Here is a 17500-nt window from a genome sequence, read left to right as displayed (position 1 = left end):
CCTCCTCACCTGCAGGCAGTCGGGGTTATTGACGGCAAACTCCTTCCATTCCTCCAGGGTACAGTGCTTGTGGATGGTGGTGAAAAGTGAGAACTGCACAGGGAAGACAAACGGCAGAGGTGACCTGGACAGTGGGTCGGTGCGAGGAACAGGTCAGCAGAAAACCCTGCACCCTCACCAAGGCCTCTTCTGCATCCTTCCCATTACGTGGCGACCAGAAGTGAAGGCAATGCTCTCAGTGTGGCCTAAAGAGAGTCTTATAAGGCTGCACCGTGATTAGATTAGATTAGATTAGATTAGATTCCCTTACGGTGCGGAAACAGGCCCTTCGGCCCAACAAGTCCCACACCGACACCCCCCGAAGAGTAACCCATCCAGACGCATTTCCCTCGGACTAATGCACCTAACACCGTGGGCAATTTAGCATGGCCCAATCCACCCTGACCTGCACATCCCTGGGCACTATGGGTAATTTAACATGTCCAATCCACCCTAACCTGCACATCACTGGGCACTATGGGTAATTTGGCATGGCCAATCCACCCTAACCTGCACATCACTGGGCACTATGGGTAATTTAACATGTCCAATCCACCCTAACCTGCACAACACTGGGCACTATGGGTAATTGTGCACGGCCAATCCACCCTAACCTGCACATCGCTGGGCACTATGGGTAATTTAGCATGGCCAATCCACCCTAACCTGCACATCACTGGGCACTATGGGTAATTTAGCACGGTCAATCCACCCTAACCTGCACATCACTGGGCACTATGGGTAATTTAGCATGGCCAATCCACCCTAACCTGCACATCCCTGGGCACTATGGGTAATTGTGCACGGCCAATCCACCCTAACCTGCACATCCCTGGGCACTATGGGTAATTTAGCATGGCCAATTCACCTTAACCTGCACATCCCTGGGCACTATGGGTAATTTAGCACGGCCAATCCACCCTAACCTGCACATCCCTGGGCACTATGGGTAATTTAGCACGGCCAATCCACCCTAACCTGCACATCCCTGGGCACTATGGGTAATTTAGCATGGCCAATCCACCCTAACCTGCACATCCCTGGGCACTATGGGTAATTTAACGTGGTCAATCCACCCTAATCCGCACATCTTTGGACTGTGGAATGAAACCAGAGCACCCCGGAGGAAACCCACACAGACACTGGGTGGGGGGAGAGAATTTGCAAACTCCACGCAGTCACCCAAGGCTGGAATCGAACCCGGGTCCCTGGCGCCACGAGGCAGCGGTGCTTAGCACTGAGCCGCCAACATGACATCCTGGCTCGTGTACTCCATTCTCCGACCAATAACAGCAAACATGCCGTGCCCCTTCTTTAAAACCCGATCTATTTGCGTGGCTGCTTTCACATTCAGGATTCTGATGGTTACACAGACCAAGCATTTTTGACTGCTTTCCTCTGCTTCCAGAAGAGCAGGAATTTACGGGGGCCATTTGGAAAAATATTGGTGCGTCTTTCCGAAGGAAGTGAAGGCGTCAGGGAGCGCGCAGCAAAGATTTATAGAAACGGTTGTGGTAAAAGGAGATCGATAATACTCAAGGGCTGGTTTTCAAAAGCTGGGGTCAGGACAGAGTCAACGGAGGGAAGCCATTTTCTGTGACAGATGGAGGTCAAGGACGTGAAGCAAGATGGGAAATTTCCTGTCAAGATCTGGGAATGATGCCCAAGTGTGGTGTGGCAGATTCTGGGTTATGGCTTCCAAGTGGAAACTGGTTGACTTCTTAAATAAAAAAGATGCGAGTGTCACCCGGCATTTAACACACTGACTGGAATATCGCGTGCAATTCCGGTCTCCTTCCTGTCTGAAAGATGCTGTGAAAGGACTTCAGAAAAGATTTACCAGGGCGTTGGAGGGTTTGAGCTACAGGGAGAGGCTGAACCAGGCTGGGGCTGGGTTTCCCTGGAGCGTTGGAGGCTGAGGGGGGGACATGGTTTATAAAACCATGAGGGGGCACGGATAGGGGTAAATAGGCAAGATAGTTTCCCCCTGGGGTGGGGGAGTCCAGAGCTAGAGGGGCATTTGTGAGAGGGGAAAGATATAAAAGAGCCCTGAGGGGCAACATTTTCACGCAGAGGGTGGTGCGTGTGTGGAATGAGCTGCCAGAGGATGTGATGGAGGCTGGTACAATGACAGCATTTAAGAGGCATCTGGATGGGTATATGAATAGGAAGGGTTTGGAGGGATACGGGCCGGGTGCTGGCAGGTGGAATTATAGACAATAGACAATAGATGCAGGAGTAGGCCATTCTGCCCTTCGAGCCTGCACCGCCATTCAATATGATCATGGCTGATCATTCCTAATCAGTATCCTGTTCCAGCCTTATCTCCATACCCCTTGACTCCGCTATCTTTAAGAGCTCTATCCAATTCTTTCTGAAATGAATCCAGAGACTGGGCCTCCACTGCCCTCTGGGGAATTAGATTGGGTTGGACCGAAGGGTCTGTTTCCGTGCTGTAGATCTCTATGACAAAGCCGCACTGTGCTCCCTGGTCAACACCTCTGTCTCAGGCTTGCTGCAGTGCTCCTGTGCAGCTCAGTCCAACCTGGGAGAACAGCATTTCATCTTCCGCTTGGGTCGCTCTACAGCCTTCTGTATTATTGTGCTTGAGGGACTTCTCCCAAGTCCTTAACTCCAACCCCCCCCTTACACCAGGCCTTGTTATCACATGGTCTGCTGTTACACGTCACCCATTGTTAGCCACTAACACGCCCCGTTAGTAGCTATTCATTCACCCTGGCGGAAGTGGGTACTGCAGATTAGATTCCCTACAATGTGGAAATAGGCCCTTGGCCCAACAGGTCCACACAGACCCTCCGAGGAGTATCCCACCCAGACCCATTTCCCTCTGACTGACGCACCTCTCACTTTAGGTAATTTAGCACGGCCAATCCACCCTAACCTGCACATCCCTGGGCACTATGGGTAATTTAGCATGGCCAATCCACCCTAACCTGTACATCCCTGGGCACTATGGGTAATTTAGCACGGCCAATCCACCCTAACCTGTACATCCCTGGGCACTATGGGTAATTTAGCATGGCCAATCCACACTAACCCTGCACATCCCTGGGCACTATGGGTAATTTAGCACGGCCAATCCACCCTAACTTGTACATCCCTGGGCACTATGGGTAATTTAGCATGGCCAATCCACCCTAACCTGCACATCCCTGGGCACTATGGGTAATTTAGCACGGCCAATCCACCCTAACTTGTACATCCCTGGGCACTATGGGTAATTTAGCATGGCCAATCCCCCCCTAACCTGCATATCCCTGGACACTATGGGTAATTTAGCACGGCCAATCCACCCTAACCTGCACATCCCTGGGCACTATGGGTAATTTAGCACGGCCAATCCACCCTAACCTGCACATCCCTGGGCACTATGGGTAATTTAGCACGGCCAATCCACCCTAACCTGCACATCCCTGGGCACTATGGGTAATTTAGCACGGCCAATCCACCCTAACCTACACATCCCTGGGCACTATGGGTAATTTAGCACGGCCAATCCACCCTAACCTACACATCCCTGGGCACTATGGGTAATTTAGCACGGCCAATCCACCCTAACCTGCACATGTTTGGACTGTGGGAGGAAACAGGAGCACCCGGAGGAAATGCTGGAGATTAGAGTCAAGATTAGAGTGGTGCTGGGAAAGCACAGCAGGTCAGGCGGTATCCGAGGAGCAGGGAAATTGATTTCTGGATGAAGGGTTTTTGCCCAAACCGTCGATTTTCCAGCTCCTCGGACGCTGCCTGACCTGCTGTGATTTCCAGCCCCACTCTGATCTTGAATGATTCCCCCAGGCTGATCATTACACACTCCTTTACCTGTCCAGCTGTTCTTCTCTCTCTTTGGGCGCGATCTGTCTGGTCTCCGTCCGATCGAAAGATGTTGTGAAACGTGAAAGGGTTCAGTAAGGATCTACAAGGATGTTGGTGGGGTTGGAGGGTTTGAGCTACAGGGAGAGGCTGAACAGGCTGGGCTGTTTTCCCCGGAGCGTCGGAGGCTGAGGGGGTGACCTTATAGAGGTTTATAAGGTAATGAGGGACATGGATAGGGGTAAATAGACAAGGTCTTTTCCCTGGTGTCGGGGAGTCCAGAACTAGAGGGACATAAGTTTAGGGTGAGAGGGGAAAGATATAAAAGAGACCTAAGGGGTGAGTTTTTCACGCAGAGGGTGGTACGTGTATGGAATGAGCTGCCAGATGTGATGGAGGCTGGTACCAATGCAACATTTAGGAGGCACCTGGATGGGGACATGAATAGGGGAGGGTTTGGAGGGATATGGGCTGGGTGCTGGCAGGTGGGACTAGATTGGGTTGGGATATCTGGGTCGGCACGGACAGGTTGGGCCGAAGGGTCTGTTTCCGTGCTGTACATCTCTATGACTCCATCTCCACCTATCGTTTACTGCTCACCCATCCCTCCCCCCGTCACCCTACATTCTGCACAAAGAAAAACCCCAACTCTTTCCTAGCTACCATCAGTTCTGAGGAAGCGTTCAGACCGAAGGTTGAGTATAATTTCTGTCCACAGAGGCTGCCAGACCTGCGGAGACTTTCTAACGCAAATCTAACGTCCGGCGATTCGGATTTCCGGCACCCGCAGTTCTGTCGGATTTTACCCCGCACTTCCTGGCCACCCCTGGGGGGGGGGGCGATTGAGGGTCGTGGTGGTCTGGAGTCCCATAGAGGGAAGACCAGCTGAGGGGACTGCTTCCCTGATGGACCACCTGCGAACCCGAAAGGTTTCTCCAGCAATCGCCTTCCGACGAGTTTCGAATTCCACATTCTTACCGAATTCAAACCCCCAACCACCTGCCACGTGCCCGAAACAGTCGCCTGAATTTTGGGTGACTGATTTCCCCCCCGTCATTACCATTACCTCTAAAACGGCCGAGCGAGTCACAAGTGCCGGTGACTCCCCGAGGGTTTTTCTGATTTAAAAAATCCAATACCGACGCGAGCTTTGGTTCCGTGTAAAAATTCTCGAGTTATGCCACGTATTGCTGCCTCACTTGGGAATCCGAATTCTCGTCTCACAGAGAGAAAGGGAAATACAGCTCCAAGGCCACGAGGAAAGAGAAGTGGGAGTTTAATTTGGATAAGTGCGAGGTGTCGCATTTCGGTAAAACAAACAAGGGCACGATTTATACAAGTAAAATTGGGCCCTTGGAGAGCGGGGTAGAGCAGCGAGGGAGACATAATTCTTTGAAATTTCCATCACAGAGAGGGGGGGGGGGGGGGGGGGGTGAAGCAGGCACTTAGCACTCTTGGCCTTCATCACTCAGACCCTTTTCTGAGCTATGGAGTTGGGAATGTCACGTCGAGGTTGTGCAGGACGTGGGTGAGGCCTCTGCTGCAGTCCCGGTCGCGCCGTTACAGGAGGGCTACTACTAAAGCTGGGAGAGGGTTCGGAAGAGATTTACCAGGGACGTTGCCAGGACTGGAGGGTTTGCGTTCTAAGCAGAGGGGGCTGGAACTTTCTTCACTGGGTCATGGGAGATCAAGGTGGGGGGGGAAAGTGGGGGGTGACCTTATAGAGGCTTACAGGTGGGTATGGATAAGGTCCAAGGCAGGTGTCCTTTCCCCAGGCTAGAGGATTTCCAGGGAGAAAGTGAGGACTGCGGATCGTAATCAAAAGGTGTGGTGCTGGAAAAGCGCAGGAGGTCAGGCAGCATCCGAGAGCAGGACAGTCGACATTTCGAGCAAAAGCTCTTCATCAGGAATGAAGATTTCCTGATTAGGGGGTACATTTTTTTTAAATAATAGAATTCCTACAGAGTGGAAACAGGCCCTTCGGCCCAACAAATCCACACCGACCCTTCAAAGAGTAACCCACCCAGACCCATTCCCCATCCCTATTAACCTATATTTACCCCTGACTAATGCAGATAAACTGCACATCCCTGGGCACTATGGGTAATTTAGCACGGCCAATCCACCCTAACCTGCACATCCCTGGGCACTATGGATAATTTAGCATGGCCTATCCACCCTAACCTGCACATCCCTGGGCACTCTGGGTAATTTAGCACGGCCAATCCACCCTAACCTGCACATCCCTGGGCACTACGGGTAATTTAGCACGGCCAATCGACGCTAACCTGCACATCCCTGGGCACTATGGGTAATTTAGCCCGGCCAATCGACGCTAACCTGCACATCCCTGGGCATTTTTGGTAATTTAGCCCGGCCAATCGACACTAACCTGCACACCTTTGGACTGTGAATGGAAACCAGAGCACCCAGAGGAAACCCACACAGCCATGGCGGGGGAGTGTGCAAACTCCACACAGACAGTCATGGAGATATACAGCAAAGAAACAGACCCTTCGGCCCAACTTGCCCATGCCGACCGGACATCCCAACCCAATCTCGTCCCACCTGCCAACACCTGGCCCATATCCTCCAAACCTTTCCTATTCATGTCCCCATCCAGATGCCTTTGAAATGTTGCAATTGTACCAGCCTCCACCACATCCTCTGGCAGCTCGTTCCATACACGTACCACCCTCTGTGAAAAGGTTGCCTCTTAGGTCTCTTTTATATCTCACCCTATACCCTCTAGTTCCGGACTCCCCCACCCTAGGGAAAAGACTTGGTCGATTTAGCCTATCCATGCCCCCTTTTGATTTTATAAACCTCTCGTCGCCTGAGGCTGGAATCAAACCCGGGTTTGGGAGGCAGCAGTGCTAACCACTGAGCCAGCGTACCGTGGAAGGTGAAAGATTTATAAAGGCCATGTCGGGTCGGGGGGGAGGGGGGAGGAGCAATTTTGTTTGGAATGAACTTCCTGAGGAAGTGGTTGACGCAGGGACAGTTACAACGTTTTTGGATAAGGACGTGATTAGGAAAGGTTTGGAGGGATATGGGGCCAGGAGCAGGCAGATGGGACTGGTTTAGTTTGGGATTAGGGTCGGCACGGACTGGTTGGACCGAGGGGTCAGTTTCCGTGCTGGACGGCTGTGGCTTAAGGAGCGGGAATATCACAGAGAGCTGACTCAGAGCACCGAGACAAGCAGGAGAGGCACTAGGGGTGTCTACCGGCAACACCAATGCTTGCAAACTCACCTTGTTAAGCGCTTTTGCCATCTCGAACGTCCCCACTGTGTCCATATTAGCTGCGACAATGGGAATACCGTGTACCTCTGCTTGGAGTTTCGGAACACGAACGATCTCAGGAGGTCCACCTGGGTTGAGTGGGTGGGCAGGGAGGAGGTGGGGGGGAGGGGGGGGTGGGGTGGGGAGGTTTGGAGTTGTGTGTCCGAAACACACCGGGTGAGAACGCAAAACTCGGGTCAGTGGAGAAAATCCAAACTTTGATCCACCCAGTTTCCGATCGCTTGCCACACACACAGATAGAGCTGTCGCCGAACAGGCAGTGCCGCGCTGGGCAGCCCGCCCCTACCCAGCCACCCAACGATGCCAGGCAGGGTGTGCTGGATGCTTGGCGTACACCCCCTGCCAGGTTGGGGAGGGTTTCCGTTTGGCTTGTGCACCCACTTGGTGCAGGAGGAGGTGAGAGAGAGCAGCCAGCACCCGACCACCATCCCTCCCCATCGCTGGGACTTGCGCTGGCAAGGTGGGCTACAGCGTTGCCGAATTGTTATACCACAGGAGAAGGCTATACTACTACCCTCCACGGCTCTCCAACTCAATCGGCCATCCCAGTCAATCCCCAGCTTCTCCCGGGAGCCCTGAGCACTGCTTTCTTTTCGGACAATAACCCAAATCCACCACATGGTCTCCATTGCTTTTCTCGACGGGATATTTGACCTCTCCAGCTTGTGCTTCCCACCCTCAGGCAGACCTGATTTTGACCTGACCACCGTCGACAAGGCCTCATGCAATCACAGAGTCCCAACAGAGTGGAAACAGGCCATCTTGCTCAACACGACCCTCCCAAGAGCAACCCAGCCAGACCCATTCCCCGACCTTATTACTCCACATCTACCCCTAACCAATCCACCCTAACCTGCACATCCCTGGGCATTATGGGTAATTTAGCACAGCCAATCCACCCTAACCTGCACATCCCTGGGCACTATGGGTAATTTAGCACAGCCAATCCACCCTAACCTGCACATCACATCCCTGGGCACTATGGGTAATTTAGCACGGCCAATCCACCCTAACCTGCACATCCTGGGCACTATGGGTAATTTAGCACGGCCAACCCACCCTAACCTGCACATCCCTGGGCACTATGGGTAATTTAGCATGGCCAATCCACCCTAACCTGCACATCCCTGGGCACTATGGTAATTTAGCACGGCCAATCCACCCTAACCTGCACATCTGTGGACTGTGGGAGGAAACCCACGCAGACACATGGGGAGAATGTGCAAACTCCACACAGACCGTAGCCCGAGACTGGAATCGAACCCAGGTCCCTGGCGCTGTGAGGCAGCAGTGCTAACATTTTCCCACCTGAGGCCCCTATAGAGTCTCCTTGCAGGTTAATAAAACAAGAGCCTTTTCAACTCAGCTGCTTGCCGGGAAAGAAAAGGATAACCTGGGAGAGCAAATTCATCCTCGTCCCGGTCTTATTTCCAAACAGTGTTATCCCGCAGTTCTACATCCCCCCCTCCACGAAGGAGAAACATCCTCTTGGCCCCCACCCCGTCAATCCCACCCCTCAAGATCTGACCGTTCCAATCAGACGACCTCTTCATCCTGCTGGGGAGAAATCAGCCAAGTCGGACCTTCTCTGAGCCGGACTGGGGGGAGGGCAGGTTCAGGGACGGTTCACTCGGCTCGATCCCAGAGAACGGGCGGCCTTGCCTTTGCGAACGGAGACTGAGCCGTTCGGGGGGGGGGGTGGGGGTGGGCACAAGGCAAACGCCGAGAGGGCGATCCCGAAAGCCGGCGTCGAAGCCCGGATACCTCGGCAAATCGCTCGCGGCAACCTGTTCGCCCGCCAGCCGGTGAAACTCTGCACCGACGGACTGTAACGCTTCCCTGGTCTGGGGGGTGGGGGGAGGCATGTCATTATCGCCTCTGACCGCCCCAATTGGGGGGATGGGGGATGGGGGTGGGGGGTGAGGTTTGCGGATTTCCCGTCTGACGTCCCCCAAACCGAGCCCAGGAACCGCCGGTGGCGAGGGGGGTCTTTCGTTCCTTCCTCCTGCGTTGAAAGCTTCTCTGCTCCCCTCAAACAAAAAACAAAATGGCGGGGGCTGTGGGTGGAAGAGGCACCGCGCCCATCGTCTACCCGTCCCCCGCCGCCAGCTAGCGCACCTCACTGCGGGTCTTCAGCGTGCTCCTCTTGGGCCGGAGCAGCACGTCTTTGAAGTCCAGCTTGACGTCGTTGTCGATTCGGGGCATCTTTCCTGGTGTTGACGATGTCGCTTGAGGGTTGACGGTGGTGGTGTTGGGGGTTGACGGTGGGGGTGTTGGGGGTTGATGGTGTAGGTTGACGGTTGACGTTGGGGCTTTTGGTGGTTGACGGTGGGGGTGTTGGGGGTTGACAGTGGGAGGCTTGATGGTCGGGGATTACGGGTTGACTATTCACGATGGGGGCTTGGGGTTGACCGTTGACGGTGGGAGGTTGTAGGTTGACCCGTTGACAGTGGGGGTTTGGGGGTTGACCGTTGACGGTAGGGGGTTGGGGGTTGCCCGTTGACGGTGGGGAGGTTGTAGGTTAACCGTTGACGGTGGGGGGTTGACCGTTGACAGTGGGGAGGTTGACCGTTGACGGTGGGGAGGTTGCTGGTTGACTGTTGACACTGGGGAGTTGATGGTGGGGGGGGTTGCTGGTTGACTGTTGACGGTTGGGGGTTGACCGTTAATAGTGGGGGGTTGGGGATTGACCGTTGACAGTGGGTGTTGATGTTGGGGGTTGGGTGTTGACCGTTGACGTTGGGGGTTGGGTGTGGACGCTGGGGTTTGGGAGTTGACCGTTGACGGTGGGTGTTGACGCTGGGGGTTGGGTGTTGACGTTGGGGGTTGACCGTTGACGTTGAGGGTTGACCGTTGACGCTGGGGGTTGGGAGTTGACAGTGTTGGGAATTATCAGTTGGGGCGTTGACGGTGTGGGGGAGGGGCGTTGACCGTGGGGGGTGGGGGGTGGGGTGTGGGACAGGGTTTGAGGGTGTGGGGGCTGTAGGTTGAGGGGAGAAGAGAAGGTTGTTGTTGTAGTCACGTGACTCCGCTCCTTCAACGGTCCCGCAAGAGAAGGCAGCCCACGTGACCGTCCGGCGATCTCGGACCGTTAGTCAGGGCGGGAAAGGGCCGAACCCGGCACGTGACCGCCTCAGCCTCGTGCCCCCCTCCAGCTGGCGCTTCTCCCAGGTCTTCCCCTCCCCCCACGAAACCTGTGTCTCCGGACTAACGGCAGCGGTGGGGCCCAAAACTAAGGTGTGACTGCGCACGCGCATTCCATGTGTCTCGTCCCACACTCCGCCCCCCCCCCCCCATCCGGAAGGAAGGACGTCAACCTCCTTCCCTTCCACCCCCCGCCTTGGACCGGAGCGCGCCGCGCGGTCGCCTCTGGGAATCGTAGTCCCGATCGCCCACCCCTTCCGCCCCCGCCTCACGGCGCAAGGACTACGACTCCCGTCGTGCCTTGCGCCGAGAGGCGGGACGGCAAGGGAAGGGGCGTGGCCGCCGGCGCGAGATGGGGCGGAGCTCGTCACTGGGTTGGGGGGGGGTGGGGAAAATCGACGGGCGGGGTGATCCGATTGGCCGGCGCTCCGGCCGGAAGCGTGCGCCGATTGGCCGCCATCCGTGGGAGGGGGTGAGCGCGCCGCTTCCGCCCCGGCCTCTCCGCCAATCGCCGTCGGAGATCGCCTCCGGAAACGTTGCCGTGACCCGGATGTGGTCGTGAGCGGGGTGGTGTTGGGGAGGGAGAGTGAGTCCCTGGAGGAGTGGTGAAGAGACACAGGGAGACGTGAGTGGGAGGGGCGATAACAGCACCATGTTGATCAAAAGTGAAGGTGAGGAGCAGTATTGGGGGGGGCAACGAGGGTACACGCACCAGCAATTCATCTGGATACATACCCCCCCCCCCCACTCTCCACCCCCCGTCCCCCCCACTCTCCACCCCCCCTCCCCCCCACTCTCCACCCCCCCTCCCCCCCACTCTCCACCCCCCCTCTCCCCCCACCTCTCCACCCCCCTCCCCCCCCACTCTCCACCCCCCCTCCCCCCCACTCTCCACCCCCCCTCCCCCCCCACTCTCCACCCCCCCCTCCCCCCCACTCTCCACCCCCCCTCCCCCCCCACTCTCCACCCCCCCTCCCCCCCACTCTCCACCCCCCCTCCCCCCCACTCTCCACCCCCCCTCCCCCCCACTCTCCACCCCCCCTCCCCCCCACTCTCCACCCCCCCTCCCCCCACTCTCCACCCCCCCTCCCCCCCACTCTCCACCCCCCTCCCCCCCACTCTCCACCCCCCCTCCCCCCCACTCTCCACCCCCCTCCCCCCCCCCACTCTCCACCCCCCCTCCCCCCCCACTCTCCACCCCCCTCCCCCCCACTCTCCACCCCCCCTCCCCCCCCACTCTCCACCCCCCTCCCCCCACTCTCACCCCCCTCCCCCCCACTCTCCACCCCCCCTCCCCCCCACTCTCCACCCCCCCCTCCCCCCCACTCTCCACCCCCCCTCCCCCCCCACTCTCCACCCCCCCTCCCCCCCCACTCTCCACCCCCCCTCCCCCCCACTCTCCACCCCCCCTCCCCCCCACTCTCCACCCCCCCTCCCCCCCCACTCTCCCACCCCCCCTCACCCCCACACTCCACCCCCCTCCCCCACACTCCACCCCCCTCCCCCCACTCTCCACCCCCCCCCCACTCTCCACCCCCCTCCCCCCCACTCTCCACCCCCCTCCCCCCCACTCTCCACCCCCTCCCCCCCCACTCTCCACCCCCCTCCCCCCCACTCTCCACCCCCCTCCCCCCCACTCTCCACCCCCCTCCCCCCCACTCTCCACCCCCCTCCCCCCCACTCTCCACCCCCCTCCCCCCACTCTCCACCCCCCTCCCCCCCACTCTCACCCCCCTCCCCCCCACTCTCCACCCCCCTCCCCCCCACTCTCCACCCCCCTCCCCCTCCACTCTCCACCCCCCTCCCCTACTCTCCACCTCCACCCCCCCTCCCCTCCCCCCCTCCCCTCCCCCCTCCCCTCCCCCCTACTCTCCCCCCCCTACTCTCCCCCCCTTCCCCTCCCCCCCTTCCCCTCCCCCCCCTTCCCCTCCCCCCCCCCTTCCCCTCCCCCCCCCCTTCCCCTCCCCCCCCCCCCCCCCACTCTCCACCCCCCACTCTCCACTCTCCACCCCCCCCCCCCACCCCCATTATGTGGATTGGCTGCCTTCCAGATGTGCAGATTTTTGAGCAAAGTAGAATGTACTTGCATGTAACAAATTCCCCCCCCACAGATGAAGAGCAGCGCTCCAAAAGCTAGTGCTTCCAAATAAACCTGGTGTTGTGAATTTTAAATTTGTGCATCCCAGTTCCACACCGGTATCTGCAAAGCATTTAATTCGGAAGAGATTGTGAAAAAGAGCTGTAGACTAGTCTTGTTGCACAACCTTGTGGCAAGGGGTGAGGGGAATAGAAATGTTGATTTTTTTTTTCCCCAAGGTTCTAGTGGATGGGAAGCTATCCTGGAACATTGTAAGCCGTCAGTCTGACCTTTGTTGTTTCTTCCTCTTTTCAGACACTCACTGGGAAGGAGATTGAAATCGATATTGAGCCCACTGACAAGGTGAGATCTCCACGCTGCCTGTCCCGACCTTGTCCCGTTGGCTCCATTTCTCACAGTGCTTCAGATGTCGCGTTTTCTCAATGCGCGTGTCCAAATCCCTCCCTGTTTCTCAACAGCTTCTCCTCTGTCTGACTTTGTCGTCTCTTTGTTGTCTCCCGTTGTCCGTCTCAAAAAAAAAAAGCAAAGAAGTTACAGCCCGGGAACAGGCCCTTCGGACTTCCAAGCCTGAGCCGATCCAAGTGTACTTGCCCCTCTGCTTTGTCGCCTCACTCTTGCCTTGGGCTGTCTCTTATCTATAATAGGAGAAAGTGAGGACTGCAGATGCTGGAGATCAGAGCTAAAAATGTGTTCCTGAAGAAGGGCCGAAGCCCGAAACGTCGATTCTCCTGTTCCTTGGATGCTGCCTGACCTGCTGCGCTTTTCCAGCAACACATTTGCAGCTCTTATCTATAATAATAGACTGATGGGGCTCACAAGAGTGGGATAAAAGGAGCAGGGTGCTGGTTCTGTGCATGGCTTCCGTGGGGAGGGCGTGTTGATGGGAAGTGGATGGTCAGAGGTTGGCATAGAGAAACCTAAAGGGTTTGTGGGTTTCTCCCGGGCAGCGTTCCGGTGCTGGCCTTTTTTTTTTGAACAGGTTACCCAGTTAGCACCCCCCCCCCGCCCCTTTCCCATACACCCCTGCTCTTGTCTATAAAACTGTACGTCCATCGGTCCCTTGACGTCTCTCTTGTTTTTCCCCAAGCTCGTTCCCTGTTCCTCATAATGTTTCACGCTGTGTCTCTACCTCCCACTGACCAGGAAAAGGCTTCTTCCTCCCACCCAGCTAAACCCACTACCACCAACGCCCACCCCGACTTAGAGCAGCCCGCTTTGACCTCCAAGGCAAGTAGCTCACTTGCTGACTCTCTGAAGCCGTTCCGCCTTCAAGAGGCGGATTGGGAGTGTGACCGAGGACTCTGCAATTCCCCGGAAGATTGCAGCTTCCTTAAACACGGAAGGCGGCCGACAATACGTTAGTTTGAGATAAAAAAAACAAGACGTGTGCAGAAGTAGACCACTGCTCTGCCCCTCACTGAGATTTTGGTTGATCGTATTACGGCCTTCAAATCCACTTGTCCGCCCTCTCTCTCTCCCCCACCCCAGCCCTGACCACACCGTCTTTGACCCCCCCCTTCAGACGGGTGACTGCGTGGAAGCGGCACCCTCCCTCACCATCTGAGACCCTCTCCTGCACCAATCAGCACGGTCCCCTCACGCGGTATCGATGTTCGAGTCCTAGTGGTCTACGGCTTGGAAACGGGGCCGTTCGGCCCCACTTGTCCATGCCGCCCTGCTTTCACATTTTAATCTAGTCTTAGCGGGTTTTGAGAAGTCCCGACGGGAGCGCTATCAACAGACGCATTTGAGTTGGACCCCATTTTACCAACCCCTGAGGGGTGGGTGGCACAGTGGTTAGCACTGCTGCCTCACAGCAGCGCCAGAGACCCGGATTCAATTCCTGCCTCAGGCGACTGACTGTGTGGAGTTTGCACGTTCTCCCCGTGTCTGTGTGGGTTTTCCTCCCACAATCCAAAAATGTGCAGGTTAGGGTGGCTTGGCTGTGCTAAATTACCCATAGTGCCCAGGGATGTGTAGGTTAGGGGTGGCTTGGCTGTGCTAAATTACCCATAGTGCCCAGGGATGTGCAGGTTAGGGTGGATTGGCCATGCTAAATTACCCATAGTGCCCAGGGATGTGTAGGTTAGGGTGGATTGGTCATGCTAAATTACCCATAGTGCCCAGGGATGTGTAGGTTAGGGTGGATTGGTCGTGCTAAATTACCCATAGTGCCCAGGGATGTGCAGGTTAGGGTGGATTGGCCGTGCTAAATTACCCGTAATGTTCAGGTGAATGGGGGTAAATGTAGGGGATTGGGTCTGGGTGGGTTGCGCTTCGGCAGGTCGGTGTGGAGTTGTTGGGCCGAAGGGCCTGTTTCCACACTACGTAATCTTTTTAAAAAAAAACTAACAGGAAATGACATCGCCATGGGGAATGACACCACCAACCCAAAGAATCCCCAAACACCCAAACAGAAAGCAGACATCATCAGCTATGCTTCCTCGGAGGCCCACTGAAGATGTTACCTCATACGGTGACGAAACGTCGGGAAATGAACTTTCCAGCTCAGCAAGCAAACCCACATCCTTCACCTTGTCCTGTTTGCCTGCGTTTGGTCCATATCCCTCCATACCCATCCCATCCATGTACCTGTCCAAATGTTTCTTCAACAACACAATTGTACTCTCCTCCACGACTCCCCCCTGGCAACCCATTCCAGGCTCTCCCCACCCTCTGTGCGCAGCAATTGCCTCTGTGGACCCTATTGTGTATCTCCCCTCTCTCGCCTTCAGCTCTGCCCTCTAGGTTTAGACTCCCCTCCCATAGGGAAAGAGGTGTTGCCTCTCTACCTTAGCTGTGCCTCTTGTGATTTTATAGATCTCTTGAAGGTTGCCTCTCGATCTCCAACGTACCGGGGGGGGGGGGGGGGGGGGGGGGGGGGGAAACTGAGCTCTTTCTAGTTGAATAATATCCCTTCTGCAGGAGGGCGACCAGAACGGCACGTGGTACTCCGAATGTGGCGTCACCAACATCTTGTACCGCTGCAACGTGAGGTCCCACTCCTAAACTCGATGCTCCGACCAATGAAAGTCGGCATGCCGAAAGCCGCCTTCACCGCCCTGTCTACCCGTGACTCCACATTCAAGGCCTGTACCCAGAGATCTTTGTTCTATGCCACTCCCCCCGGGCCCTCCCATTGACTCTAAGTCCTGCCCTGGTTTTGAGTTCCATCTGCCCCTCCACCACCCAGTCCGATCAAATCTCGCTGACTCCCACCTCGGCGGGTCGGTGTGGACTTGTTGGGCCGAAGTGCCTGTTTCCACACTGTACGTAATCTAATCTAAGCTCCCACCACCCCTTTATATTAAAAAAAAGAGGAAACATCCTCTGAACCATGCAGCCTGCATAATCGATACCCTACCCCTGCTTTCAGCAATCACTGGCACTCGGTCAGGGGTGACAGATATATGGGTGCACCAGACTCTGCAGGATCCCCTTCCGAACCCCACGCGTTCCCGACTTTGAACTACATTGCCGTCCCTTCAGTGTCGCTGGCGCTCCGTCACTTTGTAGGGTGTACCTACCAAGCTTAAAACAAATCACACCCCACCGAATAATAGTTATGAGAGGTTTGCTTGAAAGTACCAGCTCTGAGTGCTGCCCCCTTTGTCAGATACCCAGACGGCTGTGGCAGCTCTCTCAGTAACCTTCTGAAGGTGGTACAATCTAAACCGCCCCCCCCCCCCCACTTGCCGTGGAGAAAGATATGCCACACAGCCTACCCACAGCATGCCCACGCAGACCACAGGAAATCAAAGTTGGCCAAAACGAGGCCAGAAACACCCAGAATGCCTCTGCATTGACCAAACAGGCTGACGAGTGAAACCACTCGCAGACCCAGGGGAATACGTTTCCCAAAACCCATTTACAATCAGCTTCCGGTACCCGGTTGGCACAGCTGTCCCAAAGCCCCGAGGGCGGTCTGATAACACGGCGACACCAAAGCCGTGCAATGGGCAGGTCGGACGGAGAGGCGATCTGTGTTTTGTGATCTCTAATTAATTATATGGCCTGCGGGGGGGTGAAGCTCACTCGTGAGGCGGAGGTAACTGGAGAGGGGGTGTGGACTGGATCCACTCTACCCATCTGACTTGACCTTATACAAGTTGACAAAAATTCTGAGGGGCATGGATCAGATAAATAAAGACTTTTCCCCTGGGGTGGGGGAGTCCAGAACTAGAGGGGCATAGGTTTAGGATGAGAGGGGAAAGGTATAAAAGAGACCTTAGGGGGTAATGTTTTCACCCAGAGGGTGGTACGTGTATGGAATGAGCTGCCAGAGGAAGTGTAGAAGCTGGTACCAATGCAACATTTAAGAGCATTTGGGTGGGTATATGAATAGGAAGGGTTTGGAGGGATACGGGCCGGGTGCTGGCAGGTGGGGACTAGATTGGGTTGGGATATCTGGGTCAGCATGGACGGGTTGGGCTGAAGGGTCTGTTTCCGTGCTGTCCCATCTCTATGACTATGTCGGGTGCCCTTGCTCTCTGTCCCCAGGTGGAGCGAATAAAAGAGCGGGTGGAGGAGAAGGAGGGCATCCCCCCTCAACAGCAGCGCCTCATCTACAGCGGAAAGCAGATGTGAGTAATGGAGCTGGGGACCGAAGGGGCTTTGTGGTCACTTGAACACTCGTGACGGGCGGCCATTTTTGTTTTCCGATTCGCTTGTGGGGAAAAGGGCGTTGCTGTGGGTCCAGGAGTCGCGTGTAGGCCAGACTGGGTAAGGACAGCAGTTTCCTTCCCTGAAGGACATTAGTGAACCAGTTGGGGTTTCTGATGATCGTTAGACTCTTAATTCTGTGTGTGGAATATCCTTAAATGACCAACAGAAATGGCGTGCCACAGCCCTCTAGAATTTACTTGAATTTTCCTTTGGTATTTCAACTGTTCCTCAAGGTATAAATGAACGATTCTCTTGTTATTTCCTTGCTTGATCCTCTGATTTTCTAAATACCTCGCGACAGTGGATTCTTGCCCTGGGAAGTTTTTATTTGCACAGTTTCGATATGGGTCCCTTTGAAGCTTAACTATACAAACTGTTTCTCCCTGAACAAATCTTCATGCTTTTCTCTCTCTCTCG

The 17500-nt window shown here is 55.8% G+C and overlaps 1 protein-coding gene across 1 annotated transcript in view; it reads right to left on the bottom strand.

Moving 5' to 3' along the window:
- Window positions 1–10454, bottom strand: part of LOC140460861 (GMP reductase 2-like) — a 33299-nt gene extending 22845 nt beyond the window's left edge. The window contains 4 exon segments of the mRNA XM_072555560.1: window positions 10–93; window positions 7126–7196; window positions 7199–7244; window positions 9295–10454. Coding sequence (XP_072411661.1) covers window positions 10–93; window positions 7126–7196; window positions 7199–7244; window positions 9295–9381 — 288 coding nt within the window. The 5' untranslated portion in view covers window positions 9382–10454.
- Between the last annotated feature and the right edge of the window lie 7046 nt (window positions 10455–17500).

This window comes from Chiloscyllium punctatum, chromosome 36, assembly GCF_047496795.1.
Source record: "Chiloscyllium punctatum isolate Juve2018m chromosome 36, sChiPun1.3, whole genome shotgun sequence".
In the NCBI taxonomy this organism is placed as follows: Eukaryota; Metazoa; Chordata; class Chondrichthyes; order Orectolobiformes; family Hemiscylliidae; genus Chiloscyllium; species Chiloscyllium punctatum.
Note: the sequence above shows the minus strand (reverse complement) of the source record. Positions and strands in the feature narration are given on the sequence as shown.